The sequence below is a fragment of the Panulirus ornatus genome, chromosome 68 (genome assembly GCF_036320965.1).
Source record: "Panulirus ornatus isolate Po-2019 chromosome 68, ASM3632096v1, whole genome shotgun sequence".
Lineage (NCBI taxonomy): Eukaryota > Metazoa > Arthropoda > Malacostraca > Decapoda > Palinuridae > Panulirus > Panulirus ornatus.
Genome location: NC_092291.1, coordinates 22,588,759 through 22,616,462, shown reverse-complemented (window position 1 = coordinate 22,616,462; position 27,704 = coordinate 22,588,759). Strand labels below are relative to the sequence as shown.

General features: G+C 43.1%; 1 protein-coding gene across 2 annotated transcripts in view; it reads left to right on the top strand.

Moving 5' to 3' along the window:
* Nucleotides 1-27,704, top strand: part of LOC139747472 (thrombospondin type-1 domain-containing protein 7B-like) — a 752,245-nt gene that overhangs the window by 98,853 nt on the left and 625,688 nt on the right. For both annotated transcript variants that reach the window (XM_071659834.1, XM_071659835.1), the window contains one exon: nucleotides 3,814-4,013. In XM_071659834.1, the coding sequence (XP_071515935.1) occupies nucleotides 3,814-4,013 (200 nt within the window). The remainder of the gene's footprint in view (nucleotides 1-3,813; nucleotides 4,014-27,704) is intronic.

Sequence of the window (27,704 nt, the reverse complement as noted above, 5' to 3'; positions counted from 1 at the left end):
TCACCGATGTTGCTAGTAATCGTCACAAACTGTACTGGTTAAATGTGATGCCTGACCAACCTCACTGTCATGAGTGAATCCTGGTTGATTCAGGTCCAGGATGTGGTTATGATCTGCGACATATAAAAACTGGTATCCATTCATCACATCCAGACACAAAACTCATTACTTGTTTTGGTAAGGTTTATATATTTTTGTTTCCAACGGTAAATTTTACTTTTACATGATCCCTTGATACTCTCTCTCTCTCTCTCTCTCTCTCTCTCTCTCTCTCTCTCTCTCTCTCTCTCTCTCTCTCTCTCTCACTGGTGCAGATGACCAAGCTGTGAATCTTGGCGGGTAGTCCCACCATCCTACGAAGAGGGCGAGGAGGACGGAGTATGAAAGGGAGACTTGGAATCATAAAGTGATGAGGGGACGAATGGGTGAATGTGATTAAGTGCTCTGGCGAGGGGAGGGAACTGAGGGAGAGAGAGAGAGAGAGAGAGAGAGAGAGAGAGAGAGAGAGAGAGAGAGAGAGAGAGAGAGAGAGAGATGACAGATGGAAGAACTATTTCTTCTTCTATTCCAAATTCTGGAGTAAAAACACACATCAGTATGAAACGATGATGATTAGTAGAGGAGTATATCAGGAACCATGGAAGAATATTGAGCTAAGATGAAGATAGGGAGACAGAAAGCTACCGAAGGGTATATATATATATATTTTTTTTTTTCTTTTCATACTATTCGCCATTTCCCGCATTAGCGAGGTAGCGTTGAGAACAGAGGACTGGGCCCTTGAGGGAATATCCTCACCTGGGCCCCTTCTCTGTTCCTTCTTTTGGAAAATTAAAAAAAAAAAAAAGAAAAAGAAAAAAAAGTGAGAGGGGAGGATTTCCAGCCTCCCGCTCCCTCCCCTTTTAGTCACCTTCTACGACACGCAGGGAATACGTGGGAAGTATTCTTTCTCCCCTGTCCCCAGGGATAATATATATATATATATATATATATATATATATATATATATATATATATATATATATATATATATATATGTATATATATATATATATATATATATATATTCTTATGTATTCTTATATAGTATTTTATATAATCCCGTCGATATGAAAGCTAATTTCAGTAAATGAATTATACTTTTCACATTTGTGGTATATTTTATGGTGGAAAAACTGTTTTATGAGATATTGATCGCTGAGTATTGGGAAGTTCAAGGTGAAGAGAAAGACGTGGCGTCTGATGAACTGAGGAAATACGTGTGAGAAAGAATACGTGTGATAAGACACAAGGGGCTGGAAGAACAGTTGGGTTACAAATAAGGAAAGTTTAAAGTAGTCGAAGAAGGGAAAAGAGAAAAGAAGAAAAGGAAAACTAAGAAGAATAGGAAGGACAAAAAGGAGTAGAAAGAGGAATCGGACAATGAAAATATGAAAAAGCGAAAGGAAAAATGGGTCAGTGAGACAAAGAATTAGAAAGAAATTGGAGCAAGGAAGAGGAGGGGTTGGAAAGAACAAAATGTGTAGAGGAACAAAGGAAGAGTAATTACGAAGGGAAGTTTGACAAGGAAGAATTGAAGGAGAGAGGAAATAGGTGTGTAACAAGACAATGATGATGATGAAGAAAAGCAAACAAAGATAAACAACGTGATTGGACACTGGATGAACAATGATCTAACGAATTACGAAATCAAAAAGATGCAAAAAAACGGACGATGAAATAACCAAAGAACAACGTGAAACCAGACTAGAAAAAGACGCAAAAATGCAAAACGAATTGAAAGAGGCAGAAGAATATGACTGGGTCATGCGAATGGAGGGCATAAAGGAAAAACGTAGTAAAGGGACGAGCAGGTGTAGGAAGGATAGAGAGGACAATGGGTTATTGTTCTCGTCTGGGTCTACACAAAGCCTCCCTTTCTGAGAATTAGTGTGTGTTAAGCCGACACTTCATACCCCAATGCCGGCCGGGTGGTGTACCCAGAGAAACACCGTCCTTAAGATGTGGCGAGTTCGAGAAGTGTTCCTCACACTCTAAGGGCTCCTCATATACTCTGAGGATGTCTCACACACACACACACACACACACACACACACACTTTAAGCATTCCATACACACTGTGAGAGTTTCCCTACACACTCTATGGGGATTTCTCACACACTTTCTACGGGGTTTCACGCTCTCTGAGGGTACTATTGCATTCTTTTAGGGTTTCTGACGTTATTTTAAAGGATTCCTACGCACTCTAGTCGTTATTTGTCCTACTCTCTTAATGGCTTCACACACTCTTTGATGGCTCCTCAAAGGATTGATCATAATTACCCACACTCTATGATGGCTCCTCACACTCTCTAATGTTCCCCGAACTCTCTCTAGCTTCCACATACTCTGAAGTGTTTCGCAATCACCCAGTTGATTCTCTCTCTCTCTCTCTCTCTCTCTCTCTCTCTCTCTCTCTCTCTCTCTCTCTCTCTACAAGTTTTCCCACTGGTGCCTAGATTCTATTCAACATGTCCCAGTACTTGAATGCAACTATATTTCTCCTTTTATTTCCAAGTGTAGGGTTTTTTGTTGCTCATACTGGTGATTTTTATGTTTGTTAACCCAACATTGGAATGTCAAGTTGGAAAAAAATGATACTTTAAAAGCAATTAGATTACGTACTGTCATCAATTTGCTATAAAAGTAATCGGGAAAAATATTGTTCATAAGATCCTTCCTGAAAGTAATTAGATTAAATGATATGTCATCATAATCCTGTGAAAGTAATCAGGTGATATATTGGTCATCAGATTATTATAAAAGTAATCATATCAAATGCAGATCATCAGGTTACTAAAGACGTAATCAAGGTAACTGAGAACAAGGATGAACAGTGACGCCAGGAGGTTATCTTGCCTCACGTTAGTCGAGCTATGATGTTAGATAACGTGACGTCGAGGACAGATGCCTCGCTGGTAACGTTCCGTCTGCAGACGCTACAGGGTGACCAGCCCTCAGTTTAAGCCTGGAATGGTGAGGTGATCACGTGATACTGTAGGTGCAGGAGGAAAGGGAGGCAGTGGCTCAGCCTGCAGGGGGGCTGGAAGGGACGAGATAAGAGGGCGGGTGGGAGAGGAGGAAGAGGACACAAGGGTGGAGGGGAGAGAGAAAGATAGAGAGAAAGGAAAAATGTGAGAAGTGTTGAACTGTGACGACAAGAACAAGTTATATGAAGGGAAGACTTGACGAGAAATCGAGGAGTTGTGTGTGTATATATATATATATATATATATATATATATATATATATATATATATATATATATATATATATATATATATATATATATCCCTGGGGATAGGGGAGAAAGAATACTTCCCACGTATTCCCTGCGTGTCGTAGAAGGCGACTAAAAGGGGAGGGAGCGGGGGGCTGGAAATCCTTCTCTCTCGTGTTTCTTTTGTCTTTTTTCCAAAAGAAGGAACAGGGAAGGGGGCCAGGTGAGGATATTCCCTCAAAGGTCCAGTCCTCTGTTCTTAACGCCACCTCGCTAACGCGGGAAATGGCGAATAGTATGAAAAAAAGAAAAAAGAATATATATATATATATATATATATATATATATATATATATATATATATATATATATATATATATATATATATATATATATATATGGATATGGATATTTTTGTGTATATGATCGTGTCTATTTCTGTATACGTTTGTTGGCCACTTGGTGGAGTAGCGACAGTAATGGTGGTAATGGGCAGGTAGTGTGTGGCCCAGTGTGGCACGAGTGCTAACACTGGCTTCATCATCCCCCAACAGTGATCGGCGAGGCTCGTGGCTCAGAGCAGCAGGCCGGCTTGGTGGGCGGGCACGCGACGCTAGGCGAGGCAACGCTCACGACGCCATGGTCTCTGCTGCATCCCCCTGGTGGGGCGCGACCCTCCTGTTGGGGCTGTGGGCAGCTTGTCACGCTCATGCGCGAGACACCCACGATTACGGAGACTACAGCTGGAATACAGGTGAGTCAGTCTGGAGTCTTGAGTGGTGATCAGATCTTTGGAAAGGGGAATAGATACGTGTGGTAGGCGAGAATAGATAGGTATGGTAGACGAGAATAGATAGGTATGGTCGACGAGAATAGATAGGTGTGGTAGACGAGAATAGATAGGTGTGGTAGACGAGAATAGATAGGTGTGGTAGACGAGAATAGATAGGTATGGTAGACGAGAATAGATAGGTGTGGTAGACGAGGATAGATAGGTATGGTAGACGAGAATAGATGGGTGTGGTAGACGAGAATAGAAAGGAATGGTAGACGAGAATAGATAGGTGTGGTAGACGAGAATAGATAGGTGTGGTAGACGAGAATAGATAGGTTTGTTAAACGAGAATAGATAGGTATGGTAGACGAGAATAAAGGTGTGGTAGATGAGTAGATAGGTGTGGTAGACGAGAATAGATAGGTGTGGTAGACGAAAGTAGATAGGTGTGGTAGACGAGAATAGATAGGTGTGGTAGACGAGAATAGATAGGTGTGGTAGACGAGAATCGATGGGTATGGTAGAAGAGAATAGATAGGCGTGGCAGACGAGAATAGATGGGCCTGGTAGACAATCAGGGGCGTAGAAATAAGTAACGTATTATTGTCCTGGTCTTCAGAGATGCTTAATAGATCTTTTAACAGACATATTGGCACTATTTAAGGTAACATATGTAGTAAGTACTTGAATACTTTCTTCCTATCTTTGATTCTTTTTTCTTCGTGTGACGAACAGAATATCATTGCAGGATTCTTACGCGTCTATTTACAAAACCTCACACACGTTCGTGAGTGGTTTAAGGTAAGTAATTTTTTTTTTTTTTACCCTATTAGCTGGAGTCATCAGTGGATGTCGTTGAGTTAAAAGGTCTTCTACATGTAAATAACTAATAATATCTTTACGAACTTACCTAAGGTAATGTAAGCCAGGTACGGGATTTGTGTTTTGGGTTCATTTACGTTGTTCAAGATGAAGGTCGGTCCATATGGTTAGTTCTGAACAATCCTGTGCGTTCGTTCATTCTTGATCAAGTAACTGTACTTTTCAGTCAGGATGTGTTTATCTCGTAGGTGGCTTTTAGAGATGTTGTTGCCTGAAGAAGTACTGCTGAAGTCCACAGTGAAGTGATATTCAGCACCTCTGACACCAATACTTAAGCTGAATGAGTTTATATATTTTCTAATACATGACTTCCGTTTCCCGCGTTACGGAGGTAGCGTCGGAACAGGAGTAGAATTGCAGCCATTCGCTCATGTTCATTCTCTAGTTGTTATGTGCAATGCTACGAAACCACAGCTCACTATCCGCTAACGGGCCCCAAAGACCTTTCTGTGGTTTACCCTAGCAGCTTCACATACCCTGGTTTATATATATATATGGAGAGACAGTTGCGTAGATAACTGATAAATAGTGAGAGAGAGAGAGAGAGAGAGAGAGAGAGAGAGAGAGAGAGAGAGAGAGAGAGAGAGAGAGAGAGAGACGCATAAGTACACAGAAAAACCCACAATGGAGAATTATTGTAAAGCAAAGAAAGCTTTATGGCAAAACCGCATTCGTGAGTCATATATTCTTACAGGATTATACCAAGGCATTGCGAAAAGTTACGCGGGGAGTAAAAGTTTAATTAGTTTTGTGGGGAGCAGCGAGTGGCAGGAGGAGGTGGAGGTGGAGGAGGCGGAGGAGGAGGAGGAGGAGGTAGGTGTTCTCTCACGTTCACACCCCTTGCAGGAGGCACGTCTCCCTGGCCTGCACGCTCGCCTTTCATGTTTATGGTTTTGGTCCCCTGCCACCCTTGTGCTCCCGCTCTTGATTAGTTTTGGTCTTTATTGGATTATCTGATTTCATAACGTTCCATAATGTAGGTCAGTCACAGAGTATGGTGCATTGTTCAACCATAAAAGAAATGCTGATAATTTACGAGTTGAAATTATATTTGCGTGAGTAGTCTCTGCTGGTGTTAAGAGAAGCCCGTATTAACTGTATCATCGACCAATGATCTCTTCCGTTTGTTCTTACCTCACTTGTCCCGGTTATAAGATCCCGTCACCTCACAGCAGAATCTCGTCAGCATCTCGCATCTCAGACTTCCTGAACGAGACATCTGTAAGCCTTAGCTCGTCAGTGCTCCTCCAAGTCATTGTTGTTGTTAATTCGTCGTCCCCTCAAAACCCACAATCTCTTCATCAAGCGGCATACCTTGGTATACACAAGCCAGACACACGCACCGTACGATCCCACCTTACCTCACCCCTAGTGCGGTTCAGTGGCAGTCCATAAAAACCAGCTAGTACCACCTATTGGTGACCCATATTCCCAAATATTCCTGGAGGGAAATAAGACTCGGCCTTCCTTGTCCACTCCACTCCCATCACAACCCTCGGCACTAACGAGAGTTCGTGGTACTCCTCGCAGACCATCTCCCTCGCCCATATTGCCACCATGACCCTAAGAATTGGTGGGAGTTTATGGTACTTATCCCTACAACATTTCTCTCGCCCTATCTTGCCCCGCCCCATGACCCTAAAGAAGAGGTCTGGGTCCACGGCATGCCTGGCATCCAACAACCCTGTCCACTCCGTCACCACAGCTCAAAGAACTCGCGAGAGTTCACCGTCTCTATTACAACCATCGCATCCCTACCGACTCATCCATAACAGCCTACACCAATGGGTATCCCTGACACCACTAATTGCTGTAACAGTGTCTCCTCCTCGGGTTACACAGGCCACGCCCAGGTAACGCTGTAAGTTATACACAGGCCACCACGCCCAGGTAGCAGTGCTCTTTGCGTCTCTCTGCCTCCCTCTATAACTGTGTTTGTTTTTCTGTCTGTTCGTCCTTCATTGTTTCTGGGTTGTCATGTGAGTTTACGGTCGCATGGCGTCGGGGGAGGAGCGAAAGGCATCGTGTTCAGTATTGCAGGAATTGTCGTTGGTCTGCCAAAAATTACCTTGCAAACGAAGAAAATTGTCATCATCAAGCCAGATCGTAAAAGGATTAATGGGAGAATGAAACACGTCATGGAAAAGCCGTAGACTCCAACTAGATCAAGGTTATTCACTGTAGTATGCGCATGCTGTGCAATTATGTCGTAAAATCCATGTATGAATGCATACAAATTTTTCACATGCACACACACACGCGCACACACATTTTTTTCCATGTTCGGTTAAACCTACACAAGTTCATGAAACATGCATGCATGTATACGAACATGCATGCAATATATATACACATATATTTTTTCTCGTACTTGATAGCAGTTTCACGTGTCAGCAAGGTAGCGCCAGGAAGCAGACGAAGAAAAACACATTCAAACACACACACATAAACATGCATATATATATATATATATATATATATATATATATATATATATATATATATATATATATATATATATATATATATATATATATCCCTGTGAGTCACTGGGAAAATGAAACACGATAAGTTCCCAAGTGCACTTTCGTGTAATAATCACATCATCAGGAGAGATACAAGATAGAAATATGTCAGTTGATATACAAAGAAAAGACGTAGGTATGACGCCATTTGGTAAACGAGTGATTGTCCGAGACAGACAACGAGCGTATCAAAAACAGTATGTGGACAAGAAGGGGAATTGTTTACAAATTTCATCAGCAATAAAGCTATCCAATCTGAATAGACCTTCACTAATATCAAGGTTATGATTCTTTGTATATCTAATAATAGAAGATTCAACGATATTTGTCGTGGTACTGGAGTTAAAGTTTATATATATATATATATATATATATATATATATATATATATATATATATATATATATATATTCATTTATTTGTCTATTGTACTTTGTCGCTGTCTCCCGCGTTAGCGAGGTAGCGCAAGGAAACAGACGAAAGAATGGCCCAACCCACCCACATACACATGTATATACATACACGTCCACACACGCACCTATACATACCTATACATATCAACGTATACATATGTATACAGAGACATATACATATATACACGTACAAAATTCATATTGTCTGCCCTTATTCATTCCCGTCGTCACCCCGCCACACATGAAATGAAACCTCCTCCTCCCGCATGTGTGCGAGGTAGCGCTAGGAAAAGACAACACAGGCCACATTCGTTCACACTCAGTCTCTAGCTGTCATGTATAATGCACCGAAACCACAGTTCCCTTTCTACATCCATGCCCCACAAAACTTTCCATAGTTTACCCCAGACGTTTCACATGCCCTGGTCAATCCATTGGCAGCAGGTCGACCCCGGTATACCACATCGTTCCAATTCACTCTATTCCTTGCACGCCTTTCACCCTCCTGCATGTTCAGGCCCCGATCACTCAATATATATATATATATATATATATATATATATATATATATATATATATATATATATATATATATATATATATATGTGTGTGTGTGTGTGTGTGTGTGTGTGTGTAATTCGTTATTTCGTGTATATCAATAAATTTATGCATAATCTATGTGTAGTTTAGGTTGAAGGACTGGCCTTGATGACGACCACACGCCTCACCGAACCACCATGTAATCTATTACGATCAATATACCAGCTCTTTGAACACTCGGTGGCTTGATAGAGGCGCGTTCGCCCCTCACCATATGGGCAACGGTTCGAGCCCCACGTGTGTGGATATTATAAATCATACATGAGTGTATGATTGTATGTTTGTGTCTTTACCTATATACATGTATTCACGTACTCATGAATTCCTATGAAGAGAGATGATTATCGAATGAGGCAACTGCTTCAGTGGGTTTCTACCCTCCTTCCCCTTCCCCCTGACCTGCCAGATGCCTAGCATCATCCCCATTCCCTCCCTGGCCAACAGCTCTTCTTGGCTAGGCGTCAACCCACCCTCCATTCCCTCCCTACCCAGCCAACTGCCCTTCCTGCTGAAGCAGCCAACCTCCCTGCTCGGCTCCCTATCCTCTCTAGCCGTCCAACTGCTCTCTATGGCTCATTGGTCATCCTCCCTGGCCATCTAGCCTAACTCCAGCCATCCAAACACCTTCCATGGCCATCCAGGCTTCCTCTCTGGCCATCCAGCCTCCCTCCCTGGCCAGTCAGCCGCTCTCACTGACCTGCTGGTCACCCTGCCTGGCTAGCGACCATCCCTGGGAGACTCGTCTCTCTAGCCACCCTTCCTCTCCACCCGATTCGTCCTTCCTGTCGGGCCAGACCGCCCTCCCTGACCACCCAGTCTCCCTTCCTGTCGGGCCAGACCGCCCTCCCTGGCCACCGCACTCATCGTTCTGTTGAGCCCACTGTGCCACTCTGCTTCTCCTCACTCCCCTCACTCTCTCTCTCTCTCTCTCTCTCTCTCTCTCTCTCTCTCTCTCTCTCTCTCTCTCTCTCTCTCTCTCTCTCTCTCTCTCTCTCTCTCTCTCTCTCTCTCTCTCTCTCTCCTAAAAGGCTTTCCACTTGGCTCGGTTCCTCTTTTACTTTGCTCGGCCTTTCCATTTTCTTCCATCCCTCTTCGTATTTATGCCGTGTGTGTGTGTGTGTGTGTGTGTGTGTGTGCATGTGTGTGTGTGTGTGTGTGTGTGTGTGTGTGTGTGTGTGTGTGTGTGTGTTTGGGTGCGATAAATCTGAATGAATAAGTATTTGCTTGTATGTATGTGTGAGTTTGTGAGTATATACATACTTGTATATATGGACGTTGGTGATATATTATTAGTAGTAATGATAATATGGATAATGATAATGATAATTATGATACATGTAAACTATTCGTTGAATAAAGCATGCAGCCCAAGGACTTCAAAGATGAACAGAAAAAGTATATACGGTAAAGGTATTGGGTATTAAGACAAGGGTGTGGGTACTGAGAACACATGACAGACGAGTTCAGTATGTTTAGACTATTTAGTACTGGGCTGCTGTTGTCACAACCTGCACGAGTTCCGATGCATTACGCACGGTTGCCATCCCAACCAGCACCTTGGGGGAGAGGGATCTCTGTTAGCAGGAAGGTGACGGTGGCGAGAATTATGCAGCAACAGCAGCTCTTTGTTTTTCCCCGAACTACTAGTTGAGATCCAGGTGATGGTTAGAAATATCTAAAGGGTGAATAGCGGTTTTAGCACATCTACACAGGTGGTGTAGAAGAAGAACTGAGGACGATTTAGCCCTATCCATCTATTGCGTCGTGGTTACGGAGGAACATTAGGCACGGGAGATACATGGTAAGCTTAGGGAGAATGAATGCTGTGTAGATGTTCCTTATCTCCCTCGGACGGAGTCCAAATGCCTCGATCGCTGGTGCCAGGGTAATTGTTCCTACCCCAAGGCCACAGGAGACATTGCAAGGTCAAGTGACTGGCGGCATATGGTTGTGAACTCTTAACTGCCATCCGTGGGGCATGTGTGATTGGACACTTGTGCGCTGCCTCCTCGCCGTTCCCACGTACTGCTCACTTCATTAGGTTTTACGAATGATTATAAAGGAAAGCAAACAGTAACATCCCCTGTGTCTCCTTTTCCGATTTATTTCAAATCCCTCCGCTCAGTGTTTTTCCTTATCATCCGGTTTCTCCCCTGGGAAAAGACAAGAATATGTCTGTCTACAATAAATCAGGATGGTAAAAGTCAAAGATTTCATCTGGACCCCCCTCCCCCTTCATTCCTCTCCTTCTTCACTGTGCCCATCCCTCTCATATACCCTCTTCATTGTACTTTCCCCTCTAGCTTCTTCTATCTCCCTCTTCTTACAACAGTAGGCCAGCAGTGATGGGCCCTTTCCGATGCTGGCCACACGAACCTTTAATCAAAGTTTCGACTCTGTCCTGAGTCAGAAGTAGAATTCAGACGAGGAAAATTGTTGTGTGAGGCTAAATCTACCAGTGAGTATTCTTGGGAGATTGGCGTCGAACGCTGGATAAGAGACGTGAGCCCAAAAGATAAGTGGGTTTTATCCATGGGACCTGGAAAATCTGTGGCCCAAGAGAGAAACAGACACAGATAGACAGATAGATGATAGATAGATAGAGAGGTATACCAGTAAAAGTAAAGTTGCAGCCACCTGGAAGGTTCACGGGCCTGTCAGTGAGGGCTGTGTTGCCCGGACGTGGATAACCCTAGGTTAACTCGAGCCGAGTTACAAGCTGTCGGCTGGCTAGGACAGTCACAGCTGTAGTGCTTTACCCCAGCCCAAGTTGGTACACCCATTTATCTCCCAGCTAGAGGAAGGATGAACAGCTGTGTAAGCGGGGCACAGTCTCCCCGAGTCGAGGAGGGAATTCTACACATGTGGGGGCCTCCGTCCTCTTGAATTTTCTCCACTATAACGCGATTTGTAAACTTCCTTATGCTGCCTTGCTTCCTAGTCACAGCTAAGTTTATTTCATTCATCATCTACTTTTATACTATGAGAGTATTTCCTAAGATCTTTTCTAAATCGTGTCTAGCTTAATTTCATGCCATAGATTTTAGATTGCTAAAGCCTTCAAACATGCTTGATAACCTTATGGATGTGATGAGATCATTATTTAGTTTTTCTTTCTTCTCCAATTCTTGGTGGAAAAATTCTACGGTCTCTAACTTTTCACTGTATCTCTGCTTTCCTCTTTCTGGTATCATTTTTGTTGCTCTCCTGTGGGCTTTCTCGATTGACTCTTTGTGTTTCTTTAAGTACGTAGACCAAACTTGAGAGCCTTATTCTAGTTTTGGCCCGAAAGAGCTCGTTGAATATGTCCTCTACCCATTATACTTGAACGCATATATTCTTCGTATCTAACAGTATACATTTTGTCTTAATAACTGTTCTCCTAAGGTAGGGTCTTAGGTAGCAAATGGGAGATGATGTCTACTTCCAAGTCTCGCTCTGGCAAACGTGCCGCGTCTACTCTGACTACCATCTTTGGCGCTTTTAGGCGAAGACAGAATTCTACAACGTAAATAGTAATGTGTTGACGGAAGAACCTTAGGGTCGTTGTACCCTGCTTTGAGTATTACGATGAAAGGAAAATGGCTTGAGAGAAAACTAGATTGAAGATAACTTTGAGTGAAGTTTGTTGAAGAGTTTGTAGCAGAACACAAAAGGTATGGCACTTTGCATGTAACCCTGAAATGATGTAGCATTAACGTTGGAATATACACTATCTTTTGAATGAGGTTATCAAAGGAAAGAATCCGTAAGATGAGTGGACATATCAAATGTGATTTTAGATTACTTTTCAAATGCTTGCTCGAAGAACATAATAGCGTGGAACGAGATGGAAAGATTCAGAAGGATTATTTTACTTTTCGTAGGAGATAAATGTAAGTAGGGAAGTGAGAAAGAAAGACACACCATTAAAAAATGAGGAAGTAAGCTATAGATAACTGATAGGAAAAAGAGAAGTGCTCTCTGATGTTGTAAGAATTTTATTTACCAAACAAAGACAACACAAATTAAGAGGAAGCAACCCAGTGTAAAAGAGGATTAGGGATGTAGCAGTTGAATAGTTACGAATGGACCATTAGTGCAAATATCTTTATAGGGAAAAAGTAAAAGCAAAATAATGATGGAAACATAAGAGGATACGAGAACGTTATCTTTGGATGTGAGGTGAAATGACGATGTGGTCGTGAATCCTCGAGGTACACTGAGAATATACAGAAAATAAACACACTATAAGATTGGAAAAGGATATGGTTACCGAAGCAGAGACGACACTGTGGAGAGATGGTGAGGGAAGCAGAGCGGATGGAACTCACACGTTTTAGAAAAGAATGTTCAGGTCTCAAGATGAAAATGATATACCAAAGAATATTTGGCTTCCTCATATGGTGCTTCCCTGTCCATTTGCTGATTCTCTGTATATGGGAGATTTATATGAGAGAAGGGATACATTTACTGGGTATGTGCATGTAAATGATGGATGTGATGTGAATGAGATGAGGACGATGAAAATAAGCAAAGCACATTTCTGGATGGCTGAAGGTGTGTTGATTAAGTAGGTATCTCAGAGATAATAGTTCTAAGAATTCAAGAATGAAAAGTCTGTTTACATGGAACATTAATGACAAATGCACGCTAGAAGTTTGTATGAAATGTGATGAGTGTATTAAGAGTTGTAGGAACTTAATGGAAACAGCAAAGCGATATAACTTCAGATTGCTTTACCTTTTCAGCCATTCCTGTCTTTCCGTATGTATCGATGTTCCTGTGATGTCTTTTTCTTCTCTGTTCTACAGGCATCATTTTGATCTATGTTCTCACGAGCCGTGGACCCGTGGCGCGTAATTGGCTGTAGCTTCCCACGGTTTGTGTGGGGAGACTGACCACTCTAGGATTGACCTTTATGATACATCCTCCTTCCCTCACACAGATAACCTCTAGAATTCTTTTCCTCCATTCAACTTGACCTCATAATTCAATGATCATTCTGCCTTTAAGAAACAGTTTTACAAACACTTATTAAGACCTGATTAGTTTCTACTTCTTTTTCTCTCTTTTCCTCATTCTATTACATTCATCAGAGATGGTCTTTGACTGGGGTTCATTTTATATTGGTCTCTCTCTCTCTCTCTCTCTCTCTCTCTCTCTCTCTCTCTCTATATATATATATATATATATATATATATATATATATATATATATATATATATAAAGGTTTAGTAAGGGAGGAAAGCAAATGTAGGAAGAGATGGAGCACAGTTGGAGTTTAGCAGGGAGACTTGGTCGTTACTGACCATCTTTCCTGCTGACGATTTGGCGTTGCTAGTGGAGAGTGAAGAGAAACCACTGGCGGTGAATGAGGTTTTTTTACACGGTGCGCAAATGAAGGAAATTGAAGTTAAACACCGGTAAGAGTAAGCTGATGGCTTTCGAAAGGAAGGGGGGAGTTGAAGAGGTAGGCTTTGCAACACCCTACTGAATAAATTGAAGCAGTGAGCTCAGCTACCAGGATTAGGTGAATTATTGGAGGAGGTTTGAGCATTTCTAGCATTTGGGCTTCGCACTATGTAGATGTGGCAGAGTGAGAGGGGAGATGAAGGGGAGAGAGAGCCGTCTAGGGAAGGAAGGTGATGGGGGAAACATGGATGGAATTAGGAAAAGACGTGACCTTGAAGTGAAAAAGGACTTGGAGACAACATTATCCTGCCAACTCTTAACTTGCGAGGGAGAAAATCGAAATCGAACCGAGTAACGAGTACAAGAATTTATAGTATTCAGGCATGAAAGGGAGACTTGCTGTGTTAGCAGATAGGTTGGTGTAGGTAATGACGAGGCGCAGAGTACATGTGAAATATTAGAGAGTTGGAAAAACATGTGAGTGTGGTATTACCAGTGTGGATTGAGAGGCATATCTTGTAGTAATTTGTCCCTGTGGAAAAGATGCATGGTGAGGTAGAAGGGAATAGAGTGAGGGGAGACAACCAGCGTTCTGGGAGGGGAGAGTGAGAGAGAAGATATTGGGGAGAGGACCCAGGCAGGTGTGAGGGAGGTGCAGCAGGCTGGGTGTGTGTGTGTGTGTGTGGATGAGGCAGCCTGGAGACTTTTCTAACTGTGGCGCAAGAGGGGGTTCCAGGGCCGAGTGAGGCGTCAAAAGATACAGATAGACGGATGGCTATGCCTGATCGATGTAAAATATTTGGATGAAATACGAGCCGTGCAGTGCAGTGTGATATATATTTTTTTTTCACTCCAGTGGTAGTTGATTTGGGTAGTTATTTTGACAGTGCTCTACTACGTTTGTGGTAGCATGAAAAGTTTAGTCTACCTTATCTGTGCAAGGTTTTATTTGACATTGCTCTTGCTTCGTTTGTATAGCAGGTATGAAAATGCTCCGTCCCAGAAAGCCTCTGTCAAAGTGAAGGCGGTAAAATTTCTTGGTGTAACTTTGCCAGAGCCCAGCTCGTTTGGAGACGAGCTGACACTAGTTTTACGAGGAACTAATTGGGTTCGAAACGAGCTTACTTTTCTTTTGGGGGACGAGGTTGCCTTGAGGATGAGACGACGATTTTTTTTTTTTTCTTCTTTTGCCCCGGGGAGCGAGCGCGAGGTGACTCCGTCTTGCAGACGAGTTGCCTTTGGCTAAGGGACCATCCTCTCCCCTGATTTGTACAAGTCGCCTTCGTTCCAATTTCGAGTCGGGTTGACGGAGGAAAACTTCTCTTGACGACAAGTTTAACTGGATATCATATTGCATTTCATTGTGTTTACGTCCTGAGAGGCACGATTCCAGCTGTATCCTTCAGCATCATATTTCAGTTTTTACTTCTCTCGTCTCCTGAAGTGTCGTTTCCTTAAGTCGAGCGACATCGTCGTTTCTCGATATTTCGTTGCACTTGTCTCCTCGTGTAATTACACATATATTTTGACGCGTAGCAGCTATACATTGAGGAACAATGCGTGTTCAAATACCTGAGTATAAAAGACAAAGGCGTTTGAAATGCCTAAGTTAACTTCATATGTTAAAGGGTTTCAGGAACGTCAGTGGCTCTAAATACTGTCTGATGTTTTCCAGAAAGACTTTGATATAATAACCGGTGATTCAGACCCGATAGATAAGGGTATGGAGGTCACTTATCAAGTTCGAGGGTCGTACTCTCGGACACCATATTGTCATGCAGTAGCGCCTCTGTATTGTCATCATGTTACAATTTTCGTGCTTTTTCTTCGAATGGGAGGAGAATGGCCCTCAAATATCAACTGGAGCCTTGGGTTTCACAGTGCCACAGTCTGACCCTGCGATGCGTCAATCTCTGTGGTGTAATCCGGAGTTAAAAGCCGATGCAGGAGTGAAAGTTTGTATGATAACTCATCATTCTAATTTCCATATCCGGATAGATTCATATATCTATTATCCGTTGTAGCCGACTCAACTCTTACATCTGAAGAACTATTTTCTCTGAGTTCCATCATTTTTTTTCTTTTTCTTTCGTTATGATGAGAAGGAGGTAACTTTAAGGCACAGAACGACAAAAACGAATGTGATAAAATCATGAATTTTGTGCCATTAGCCGGGCCATACCCATCAATCAGTCAGGTGTTGCAAACGAGCAATCAGAGGGAAGTGGCCAGATTCGCTTAACAGACGTCGACCAATTAAGGCCTGTTGGGCCTCGGTGTCCGAGACTCGGGTACAGCCGCTTGTCACGGGTTCTGTAATATTCCGGTTTAGTGAGCGAACAGCGAGAAGAGACGAGGATACAGATAAGATCGTGCCTCATTTTTATCCTATTAATTTCTAGTATAAAACATAATTCTTATCACTAATGTAAGCATAAACATTCTATGACCTCTATTTTGCTTGTGTATTATCATATGCATACATATAAATATGAATATGTACATGCATTGAATAGATATATACATTTATCTCACTGATCCCTTATCATTATCTCACAAATTTTTTGACGAAATTCTTTTTTGCACTTTGCAAGAGGAAATTCAGCCATGACATTACGTTTCTTATGTGAGGCTGGGGAACTTGCAGCTGGAAACTCCTCCTTCCTGCAGTACGAGGTCTGAGTGACTGACCCTCTGGCATGGTGTTGAGCTACTGCTGAACATCTCGTGTGCTGGCAGCCACCGCGGGAGGGTCTTATGTCCTTTCTTTTTTAATCCACCTGAACGAGTCGGTATTTCGTCCCTGCATTTGAGACTGTGGATGACCTGGAACTCGAGTACCTGTCAAGGACCAAGAACATCCAGTAGACTGGTGTCTAGTGTGTGGCTACAGTTATAGCTGTTCCTCCTCTTCTTTGCGCCGTTCTGTAACTGGTACTTCAAGAGATCTAATCGGACATATGTCCCTCATGGTATCCAGAAGGTGCATGAGTTTCCTCACCTTCCAGCCAGGAAAAGAAGCTAAAACCGTATTTAAACTGAAGCCATTGTTCCCCCGCTTGCTAGGGAGACTCTGAGCGGTGACACACAATAACTTAGTAACTTTCCCTGTGGGCCGTCCACTGACCGGGGGTAGAAGAGGCGGTAGGAACAAACTGGCGTTAAGTTAGGTCGCTGCAGTGTTGTCGTACCCTGGCCACTGGCCCACACAGCTGTGATGCGGAGGAGGAGGAGGAGGATATTCTTATAATGTTAGCTGAGACCGCACGACTAACTGAATCCCCTAATATCAAGGCCACCTCAGTAACTTGTATATATATGTGTGTGTGTGTGTGTGTGTGTGTGTGTGTGTGTGTGTGTGTGTGTGCGCGTTAGCCCTAAATTAAGATCTCTCTTTTATCAGTACTCAGTATGAAGATAGGCTTTTTGAATCAGATGTACGAAATATCATTTTAGCAAGTGCTAAACAATTCGAAGTCTCCTGCTGGGTAAACTGGGATATGATGCTTCTCACTTTGCCTGTAGCTTTCGTCGGTACTGTGTAGCACAGTACACTTCTCTCCCTCACCCAGAGCTATGTTAGCGATGATTCCTCCCTCTCTCCCTCCCTACACAGCCACGAGATAGTCCTCATCTGCCTTACCAGCTGGGTATCTCCTCTGTGTCCCTGGATATATTTCCTCCATAAGGGTAGTTCAGACCAGATGCTCTCTAGCTACAGTCTCTCGCTGTATTATGGCTCTGTAATGTACTTATCGGTAGAGTCGTCTTGTCTGTACTGTCTGATCTCTGTCCTGCTACGATGAAGATTTGTACCGATCCCTGTCACACCTGGACAGGACTATGACATTGTCATCCTGTCGTATTTTTCATGTAGAACTGTCGTATTGCTTTGTGACGAACGTGTACTGTTCTGTGACACTGTTGCGCTGATCTGTAACACTTGTCATACTGTTCTGTGACCCCGTCGTACACTGGACTGTTCAGTGCCACTGTCACACGGTGCTGTGGAATACTGAGCATATTTTTGGCATTGCTATATCATGCTGTTTGCTCAACTCTACTACGGTAGTGCTATGCTGTGTACTGTACCGTCTTGCACTCTGGTACTACTCATAGTACTTCTACACCGTAGTAATGTGCTTCACTGTAGTACTTTTACACTGCCTTGGTACTAAGCGTTATTGCTATAGTAATTACGGTGTCTTTAACGCCGTAACTGATTCCGTGAGACAGTGCTATTAACATTGTATCATACGTGTTAACGCTGTAAACCTGCGCCAATGCGACACTGCCTCACCGCTCCACCAGAGACGTAGGGTAATGGCAGTGGAGTGTGTGCGCGCCTGGCGGAATCAGCGACGGGAGAACAGAGCATTCACCGGCAGTGAGGCGGTGCGGGAGGAAGAATATCTCATTGTTGTCACTGGTCGATACTTGAGGAGGAAGATACGTGTATAGAGCCTCCTGTTGGTCCTGTGTGTGTGTTGTGTGTGTGTGTGTGTGTGTGTGTGTGTTAACCAGACACCGCCTGCAAGTACTTTAGCCGCAAGCGACGAGCCTCCATCGGCAAAGCCGTATCATCATCGTCAATTGAACAGATGAAATTACAGTCGCGTTGAGGACCTCCCCTCTCTCCAGAGAACTCCATCACTTCCCTCCTCATGCACGAAGTGCTGCCTCTAAGCTGTGGCAGCTCCCTTTGAGAGGATTATATATATATATATATATATATATATATATATATATATATATATATATATATATATATATATATATATATATATATATATATATATATATATGGAGGAAAAGAGAAGGAGAACATAGCCTTGATTTTTTGCGCTAGTCAGGCACATTTGCGCTGCCTGATGAGGATGTTTATGTTGCTTTTACCTTTGTTGCTGGAAGAGGGAGGTAGGGTATTGCGCCGTTTGCTTGTCTCGTACTTTTCTCTTTCCTCTCTTTACATCTGTGTCTGTTTCCTTCTCCCTGTTCCACTCTCTCCTTTGTATGCATTTGGGTGTGTGTGTGTGTGTGTGTGTGTGTGTGTGTGTGTGTGTGTGGTCACTCTCTACTTGCACAGAACAGGGAGGGATTTCTACACTCAAGGTATCTATGTCTTGAACTTTTTCTCTGTCATACAGCTTCTCAATCATCTGTATGCTGTCCACATTCACACCATCATAACTCGGTGTATTCCGTTCTTCCATCGTTCTTATACTACGAAAGTGTTTCTGTTCATCTATTTCAACAAGTTCTTCGCTTTATTTTCATATTAGAACCTCTGTTTTATCCTTTGGAAAGAAGTCCTAACTATTAAACTGATCTAAAAGCTTTAGAATATATCATTAGGTCAGCCCTTACACTTCTCTCCTCCATGGTGAAGAAATGTAAGACCTGTAGCCTTTCCCAGTAACTCAGCTGTCTGAATGATGGGACTATCATTCTCGCTCGTCTCTGGACATTTGAATAGTTTTTTTTTTGTGTATTTTCGAGTGCAATTACCAGACTTGAGGAGCTCATTCTGGCGTAAGCCTGGAGTAGGATGCGAATAGCTCGCTGAATATTTACTTAATCTTGCGCCTAATTGCGGTTCTACTATTTGCGACAAGACAGTTGGTCTCCTTTGCTATCCTCATAAAGTGGGACCCTGGGTACAAGTTAGGGATGATGGCAACACGCAAGCCTGTCTCTCTCTCTCTCTCTCTCTCTCTCTCTCTCTCTCTCTCTCTCTCTCTCTCTCTCTCTCTCTCTCTCTCTCTCTCTCTCTCTCTCTCTCTCTCGTAGAGTTTCCGCAGCACAAATCCCGCTAGGTAGTATTCATATCGAAGTCTCCCTTTTAGCGAGCCCTATTTTCGTTATTTCATACTGACTCTGGTTGAGTGACATCAACTCTGTATCAAACCAACTTTGGAGTTTGCCCTCGTAAGTTATGTTATTGTTCTCGCTTTCCAATTCTCTCATGAGTTGCACGACATCCGCAAACCTATTCAGGTAGGAGTTCTGGCGAGTCGAAAAGAGGTCTGGTCCCAGAACTGATCCCTGCGGACATGCAATTAGTGACTTCAACCCATTTCGGAAAGGCTCCACGGACATGCTTCCAACGTCATCTTTCACTGAGATAGATCGCCTGTCCGTGTGTGTGTGTGTGTGTGTGTGTGTGTGTGTGTGTGTGTGTATGTGTGTGTGTGTGTGTGTGCGCTTTCACAAGCTTGCATTTGTATATTGCACATCTCACACAGCGTAGATATATCCGGTACGAATTTTCCGTTTGTTTCTCAGCGTTGGTGCATACATTGTTTACGCCTTAAAGAGGGTCTCTGTTTATCATTAGATCAGAAGGTCAAGGTCAGAAGCTTGCAGCTGCTGACACACCCACGCTGACGTGGGTGTGTCAGCCCTCAATACAGTCATCTATACGGCGAGGGAAGGACACGACACCGTGATCTTTGACCTCGTTCATCTGTCATAGAGACAATCTAGAAACTAGTTATTGCTGTGTCTAGTATGATATTCCCAAGACGAATGGTACTCTGGCAGAATATCACTGCTCACCTCCGCTGTAAAGTGGTTCGCGTCGCTGACCCTAAAGCATTTACGGTCCACCTAGGATCGAGTCTGCATAGTTTCGCATCCGAGGCGAGGCTGGCCCACAGTTAATCCAGCTTTTCATCCTCCCATTATCGACGTAAATATATATATATATATATATATATATATATATATATATATATATATATATATATATATATATATATATATATATAAATATATATATATATATATATATATATATATATATATATATATATATATATATATATATATATATATATATATAATCATTAATGATATGGCCTTGATTAGGGCATTTAATTTCCCGTACTATCTCAGCTAAAATAGAACATAGCTTAAATAGAAAACTAATGTTCAGTTTGATCGTATGCTTAAAGGTCTAATTATTTTTAGCAAAGGAAGAACCTTATGTTTTCAACGTCAAAGGCATATCGATTGACTCCTACGATTCCATCATATGTGTGAATGGTGTTCAGTGCGAGTAGTGAGAACTGGTATCCGTTGTGTAGTAGGTTCCAGTACCTTTAACCAACATCATGTCTTTATAAGTAGCAGTAATCAATCTTAAGTCAACAAGGATTAATATGGATTAATAAGGACTGTCAGGAGTAAGTTTCATGGTACGTTATAATAATGAGACACTGTAGCATTGTATATAATCGACTATCAGGGAAAGTCACACTGTGTGTGTGTGTGTGTGTGTGTGTGTGTGTGTGTGTGTGTGTGTGTGTGTGTGTGTGTGTATGTGTGTGTGTGTGTGTGTGTAAGTAAAGGAGAAAAGAAACAGGGAAGACACGAGCTGTCATTTGTGTCAGCCGAACGCGGCCAGGTATCCTTAATCCAATACATCCCTCACTCCGCCAGTCACGCAGGGATCTACCACTGCTGCTGTTGCTGCATCCTCGCTGTCCGTCGCATAGGAGTGCGTCACCATGCCTGAGCACTGGGTCACCGCCGTCGCTGCTCATGAGGAAGGGTAGTAACCTTTGCGGAATCCTCTCTGCCTGGAATGGTCAACGCACGCGCACGCAAGTCTTTCTTCACGTACGCGTAAATCTTTGTGTTTTTTTTAGCGTATCTCTCTCTCTCTCTCTCTCTCTCTCTCTCTCTCTCTCTCTATATATATATATATATATATATATATATATATATATATATATATATATATATATATATATATATATATCATCCCTGGGGATAGGGGAGAAAGAATACTTCCCACGTATTCCCTGCGTGTCGTAGCAGGCGACTAAAAGGGAAGGGAGCGGGGGGGCTGGAAATCCTCCCCTCTCGTTTTTAATTTTCCAAAAGAAGGAACAGAGAAGGGGGCCAAGTGAGGATATTCCCTCAAAGGCCAAGTCCTCTGTTCTTAACGCTACCTCGCTAACGTGGGAAATGACGAATAGTATGAAAAAAAAAGAATATATATATATATATATATATATATATATATATATATATATATATATATATATATATATATATATATATATATATATGTATATAATATCTCGTGTATTTGTGCACAGATGTACAAGGTTCTTTGTGTATTGATGTGCACACAGACACTGCGGAAATTACACATACATGTCCGGTGACGTTAAAGATTGAGTTGGTCAAAGATCAAGGTCGCAGACTCCAAGTCGATGGACCATCCCTCCACCTCCACCCCCTACCGTCTCCCACCACCACCACGCTGGTGTGTCATGGGCTCCTGCCTACACCAGGTTTTGTCTGCGTCCCTCACATGAGAGAGAGAGAGAGAGAGAGAGAGAGAGAGAGAGAGAGAGAGAGAGAGAGAGAGAGAGAGAGAGAGAGAGAGAGAGAGAATCACCTGGTGTGTATTCCAGGTTGCCAGGGCCTGAAGCAAAAGTAACTGATCCTTCATCATCTATCTGTGTGAGGGAGAAGCTGCTTTACCCTTAAGTCTCTCCGAGCATGCCACCGTGCGTTCCTCCCAAAACACGACGGTGCAGACCTTGACCATGATGGCTGGGTCTTTGAGCCTGACCCAACGTCACGCATCGTGCCTGAGGATCGTACTGTCGTGCTAAAGGAAATATACTCATGTTCCTCTTTTAGTTGGATGTTTTTGATAGTCTAGCATCATTATTTCTCGGGTTTCACTTAAAGCCGTGGAGGAGCACTGTGTTGTCATAAGTGTAAGAAGACTGTACTATCCTCATTGGAAGACCACTGTATATTCCTAAGTGGAGGATTACAGTATTACCATAAGAGTAGGAATACTCTACCAATACCAGTGGAAGAACACTGTAAAGATGGGTGACAAAATATATGTTCCAGAGGGTCCCAAGCTATCCTCTTCAGTGGTCGCAACTCCTGCATTTTCTACAGTGGGTACTTTAGTAATCAATATCAGTGGAGAAACACTGCACTAACACTGGAGAAAGCACTGTCATTGAAGGAAAACTCATTTTACGATGATTAATGGAGAAACGCTGTATTATCATGAGCTGAAAAACGCTTTACTAGATTTGGTAGAATATCGCTACTATTGTATGATCAGAAGAGAATCACTCCACTGTCATAAGTGGAGAAACATTGTATTATCATCAGTAAAGGAACAGAGTATCTAAGGGTATTAGTGACGAGTTTGAGAGGGAATCGCAATAACCAACATGCGAGCCATCATTTTCGAGAGTGTGTTCGTGAGCAAAGTGGACGCACAGAGCGAGTGACATCTTCATTGTCACAGCGAGCAACGACCACGTTCAGTCACACTCGATCGATAAACAATATCTGCGACTCAGACCAAGACCGAGTGCGAAGAGCAAATAACTTGCCTACAGCATCATCGACTGCGTCTGAATATCAAAAGTATGCCACAGTAACTTGAAGTATTGAATAGGACTGAGGATTGGAGTAAGTAACACGCACCATCGACTATGCCCGAGAGTAACAGCAAGTAATAGTAACTGTAGCACCGACCAAAGACGAAGGTTAGGGCACGCGACACGCAGCATCGATCAGTATTGAGCATCGCAAGAGGCAACACTATCGACTACCAAGTGTAACAGCGACGGCAGCTTAGACTAGGATTGAGGATTAGACAACTACAACCATCCAGCATCGACCAGGATCGAGAGTCAGAACGTGTAACAGTAACTGTCACATAGACCAGGATGGAGTAACACAACAACTGCACTATCAAGCAGGATCGAGTATCACAGCAAGTACCACAGCAGTAACACCCTCATCCAGGATGGAGTATCACAGCAAGTAACACAGCAACACCACCCTCATCCAGGATGGAGTATCACAGCAAGTAACACAGCAGTAACACCCTCATCCACAGGATGGAGTATCACAGCAAGTAACACAGCAACACCACCCTCATCCAGGATGGAGTATCACAGCAAGTAACACAGCAATAACACCCTCATCCACAGGATGGAGTATCACAGCAAGTAACACAGCAACACCACCCTCATCCAGGATGGAGTATCACAGCAAGTAACACAGCAATAACACCCTCATCCAGGATGGAGTATCACAGCAAGTAACACAGCAATAACACCCTCATCCACAGGATGGAGTATAAGACCAAGGAACATCAGTAAGAGCAACAGTGTGAGGGAACACATCGACGGGAGGGAAGACCTGTCAAGTGGGTCAGTTGGACCGGGCCACATAACCCAGTTCTGTAATGGCCTTCACCCCACCAGTCACGTCAGGGATTACAGCCTCCCAGCTCTCCTTCAGGATGAAGTGCGTCGCCAGGCACGTGTCAGGGCCTACTACAGACGATGGAGAAGATGAAGGCCAGGAGGGAAGATACATATTCTCTTAGACACTGAAGGAAGGAAAGTATATATGTACATATATTTCATATATATTTCAAGTATATTCTTCGTACAGTTCTAACTCTGATCATTGCGTATTGATTAAGATTAATCAGAGGTTGATATCTTCCCGTCGCACTTTTACTTGATATCACGTAAGAAGATTAACAATTTACACCATCGGATGTTAGAATCGCGAATGTAAAAGAAACCTAACAAATCTAAGACATTTACTCGCTCACACTAGCACAAGCAACTGTGGATAGCTTCAACCACCATAGAAGAAGTACGTTCCTCACGCTTTATAGTCTAGATATAACAGAGTCAACCTGAGTTCGGGTTTCTGTTTCAAGGGTCACACAACGTCAGCATCCTCCCTCATGGGACGTTGCAGCTCTTTCCACTCCAGAAGGTCAGCACAGATGCTGGCACTAATCCCTCTCTCGGTCATGCTTTTCTATGTTTGTGTTGGAGGCCAGTGTGTTACGACAGGTCGGATGTTATGTACGTGACCATCACAGCCTTCAGTCTCTTAGAATGGGACCCCATGAGCATGATATGATGACCGCCCTTGAACACGACGGAGTGACCTCGAGCACGACGGTTTACCGCCCTTGGGTACGACGGTAACGCCCTTGAACACGACGGCGCAGCCTTTGGATACGATCAACCCAATACTCAATGGTCAGGTGAGACGTAAGACCATCATACCCTTAGGCTAGTGCTGTCGTCCTCCAGAGAACGATACGATGAAAGAAACACCTCTGTCTGTGCTTCTCCACTTCATATTCAACATCAGAGTGGCTGGTTGGTGCACTACGTCAAGAAATAAACAACTCTACGTTTTAAATCAGCACCGTTGCTGAGAGTGACACACACACACCTTACATCCATGTCCCCCGTCTCTATGGTCTCTCCACATCACAGAGTAAACATTCACATGTGATTATCATCCCGACGGCAATAGTGGGCGTTGAGGACCCCAGTGTGTGGGAGACGAGTGCCACTCTACTGAGCTTAATTGGAGAATTCCTTGCCATGGTACTGGCATCACCCATTCAGTTCATATGTACGTAGCTGGAAAAGTGTTGCTTTGAGTGTGTGTGTGTGTGTGTGTGTGTGTGTGTGTGTGTGTGTGTAATTATCTATCTGAAATTACCTGTTTTTCTGTACGGGGTGCGAGTTTTCCACTCTAGTATCGTGCAACCTTTTAAACTTTTGTATGCTGTCCACATTTAGAACATCCTCTTTCAGTTTATTCTATTCATCCACCACTCTTTATGCTACCAAGGTATTTCTTTATATCCCTTGTTTAATTCTGTGTCCTTTGGCAGACGTATCCTTACGTCTCTCGATGAACTGTAAACTTTCTACACCATCAATCTGATGCAAAATCTTAAGAGACTGTACTCTTGTCACCCCTCACTCCTCTCTCCTCCATGGTAGGCAAATCTAAGGCTTCTGTCCTTTTCCTGTAACTCGACTGTTCTCTTACCATCTTTGTTGCCGTACTTTCGACCTTCGCTATCAGCTCTTCGTGCTTCTTTAGGTGCGATGACCGAACTTGAGAGGCAAATTCTAGTTTTGGCCTTACGTAGGATATAAACAGCTTGTTGAATATATCCTTATCTACATACTTGAAACTCATCTTAATTTTTGCCAACATAATTCGTCTCCTTTATTATTCTTCTAATGTGGGACTCTGGCGACAGGTTAGGGACGATGTTGGCTCCCAACTGTGTGTGTGTGTGTGTGTGTGTGTGTGTGTGTGTGTGTAATTGCTTACTTGCACTAAGTGAAGAGGGAGTTTTACACTCGTGTGGCTCCCGTCTCTTGAACATTCTCAACTATCATACAGCTTCTTAAATTCATGTATCCTGTTTGCATTAACAACGTTCTCGGTCATTGTTACACACACACACACACACACACACACACACACACACACACACACACACACACACACACACACACACGCACGGGCCTCCACGGTGAAGTGGTTAGCGTTTCTGACTATGATTCGACACGGAACCGCATACAATCCTTGGCGCTGCAATCTGCCCACAGCCAGTCCCTGCAGTACATCTCTTCATGGGGCTGATAGTTTAATGGGAACATGGAGTAGGCTGGGATGTGTATATGTATATACACGTAGGGTACATACTTATATGGTTAAGAGATGGGGCAACGAAAATGTAAGACTCTTTCCTCGTAATATGTAGATAATAATCACACACACACACACACACACACACACACACACACACACACACACACACACACACACACAGGCACATATCTGCTAGGGTGAGGTGACAGACAGACATGTACTTACATATAAAACCAACGCATTTCGTTACATATTGCTTGGTACCTTCTCAGTTTCCTTATCGCACATGGATCCTCGAGTTCATTGTGTCTTCTCATAACCTCGAAATAGTGTAGGTTAACTACAGACACTGTGTTTTCTGCTTAATATACTGTTTACTGTCAAGACCCTGTTTTCAGGTTCACAGAGTGTATGTATAATACAAAGGCAGTGTAACTGTATATCAATGTCTATCCTTCGTATCGAAGACGATTTTGATGTTGGAAGCAATGACATTGTCACATCAAATCCAGAAGATCTCATTTCCCTTGGATGGAATAATGAGCTCATTACCCCTATCATGATCCTTGGAACGAGGGTTGTGTGAAAGGTGACACTGCTTCAGCTGGGCTGGTGCCTACAGTGGCTGCTCACGAAGTACGCATTGCAAACATCGCAGTTGCACATGTCATGAGTGTAACGCAGATTGCTGTTGTTGTTACTGGTGTTGGCCTTATGGATGATGATGATGATAAGCCGTTAAGCGTTTTACAGATTGGTTTAACCTGCGTCGTGGCTCAACGTGAGAGTAAACAGGAGGAATTGAGAACGGGGTAATCTGAATACCTCCCTTAAAGAGAACGAAAACTACCACGTTATCATCACATTACTGATCAAAATAACTAATTCTTTAATTATGTGATCATTTCTGTAACAGTATCTGGTCATCATTCATTACAAGTCTCGGTAAAAAAAGGTTAGAAAAAAAAAAAACACAAGGGGAAAAAAGAAAGTACTACATCCCTTGTATTAGCCTGGCTGAGCCCACGTTTGCTCTGATATAAAGGACATTCCCCCACTGGTATCAGTGATATAGTGATATACGCCCCTGGGGTCAGTGAGAGGGGAGCTTTCTGTCTGGTACCCACGACTGGAATCTCGTAAGCCCTTTTCACAGGCATGGGGGAGCTATCTGGTGCGTGCTCTCTAACCCACTGAGGTTATTGCAGTCCACTATATTAAAGGCTGGGACATCCATGTCCCCCTGTGTCTCTGATGGAGGGATGCGTGACACATTTTATCCCCTGGCAGGGAGGAGTAACTGTCCCTGTATCACAGGGAGAGGGGGCTATATACGTCTCCTGTATCACCATAGACGAGTTGCA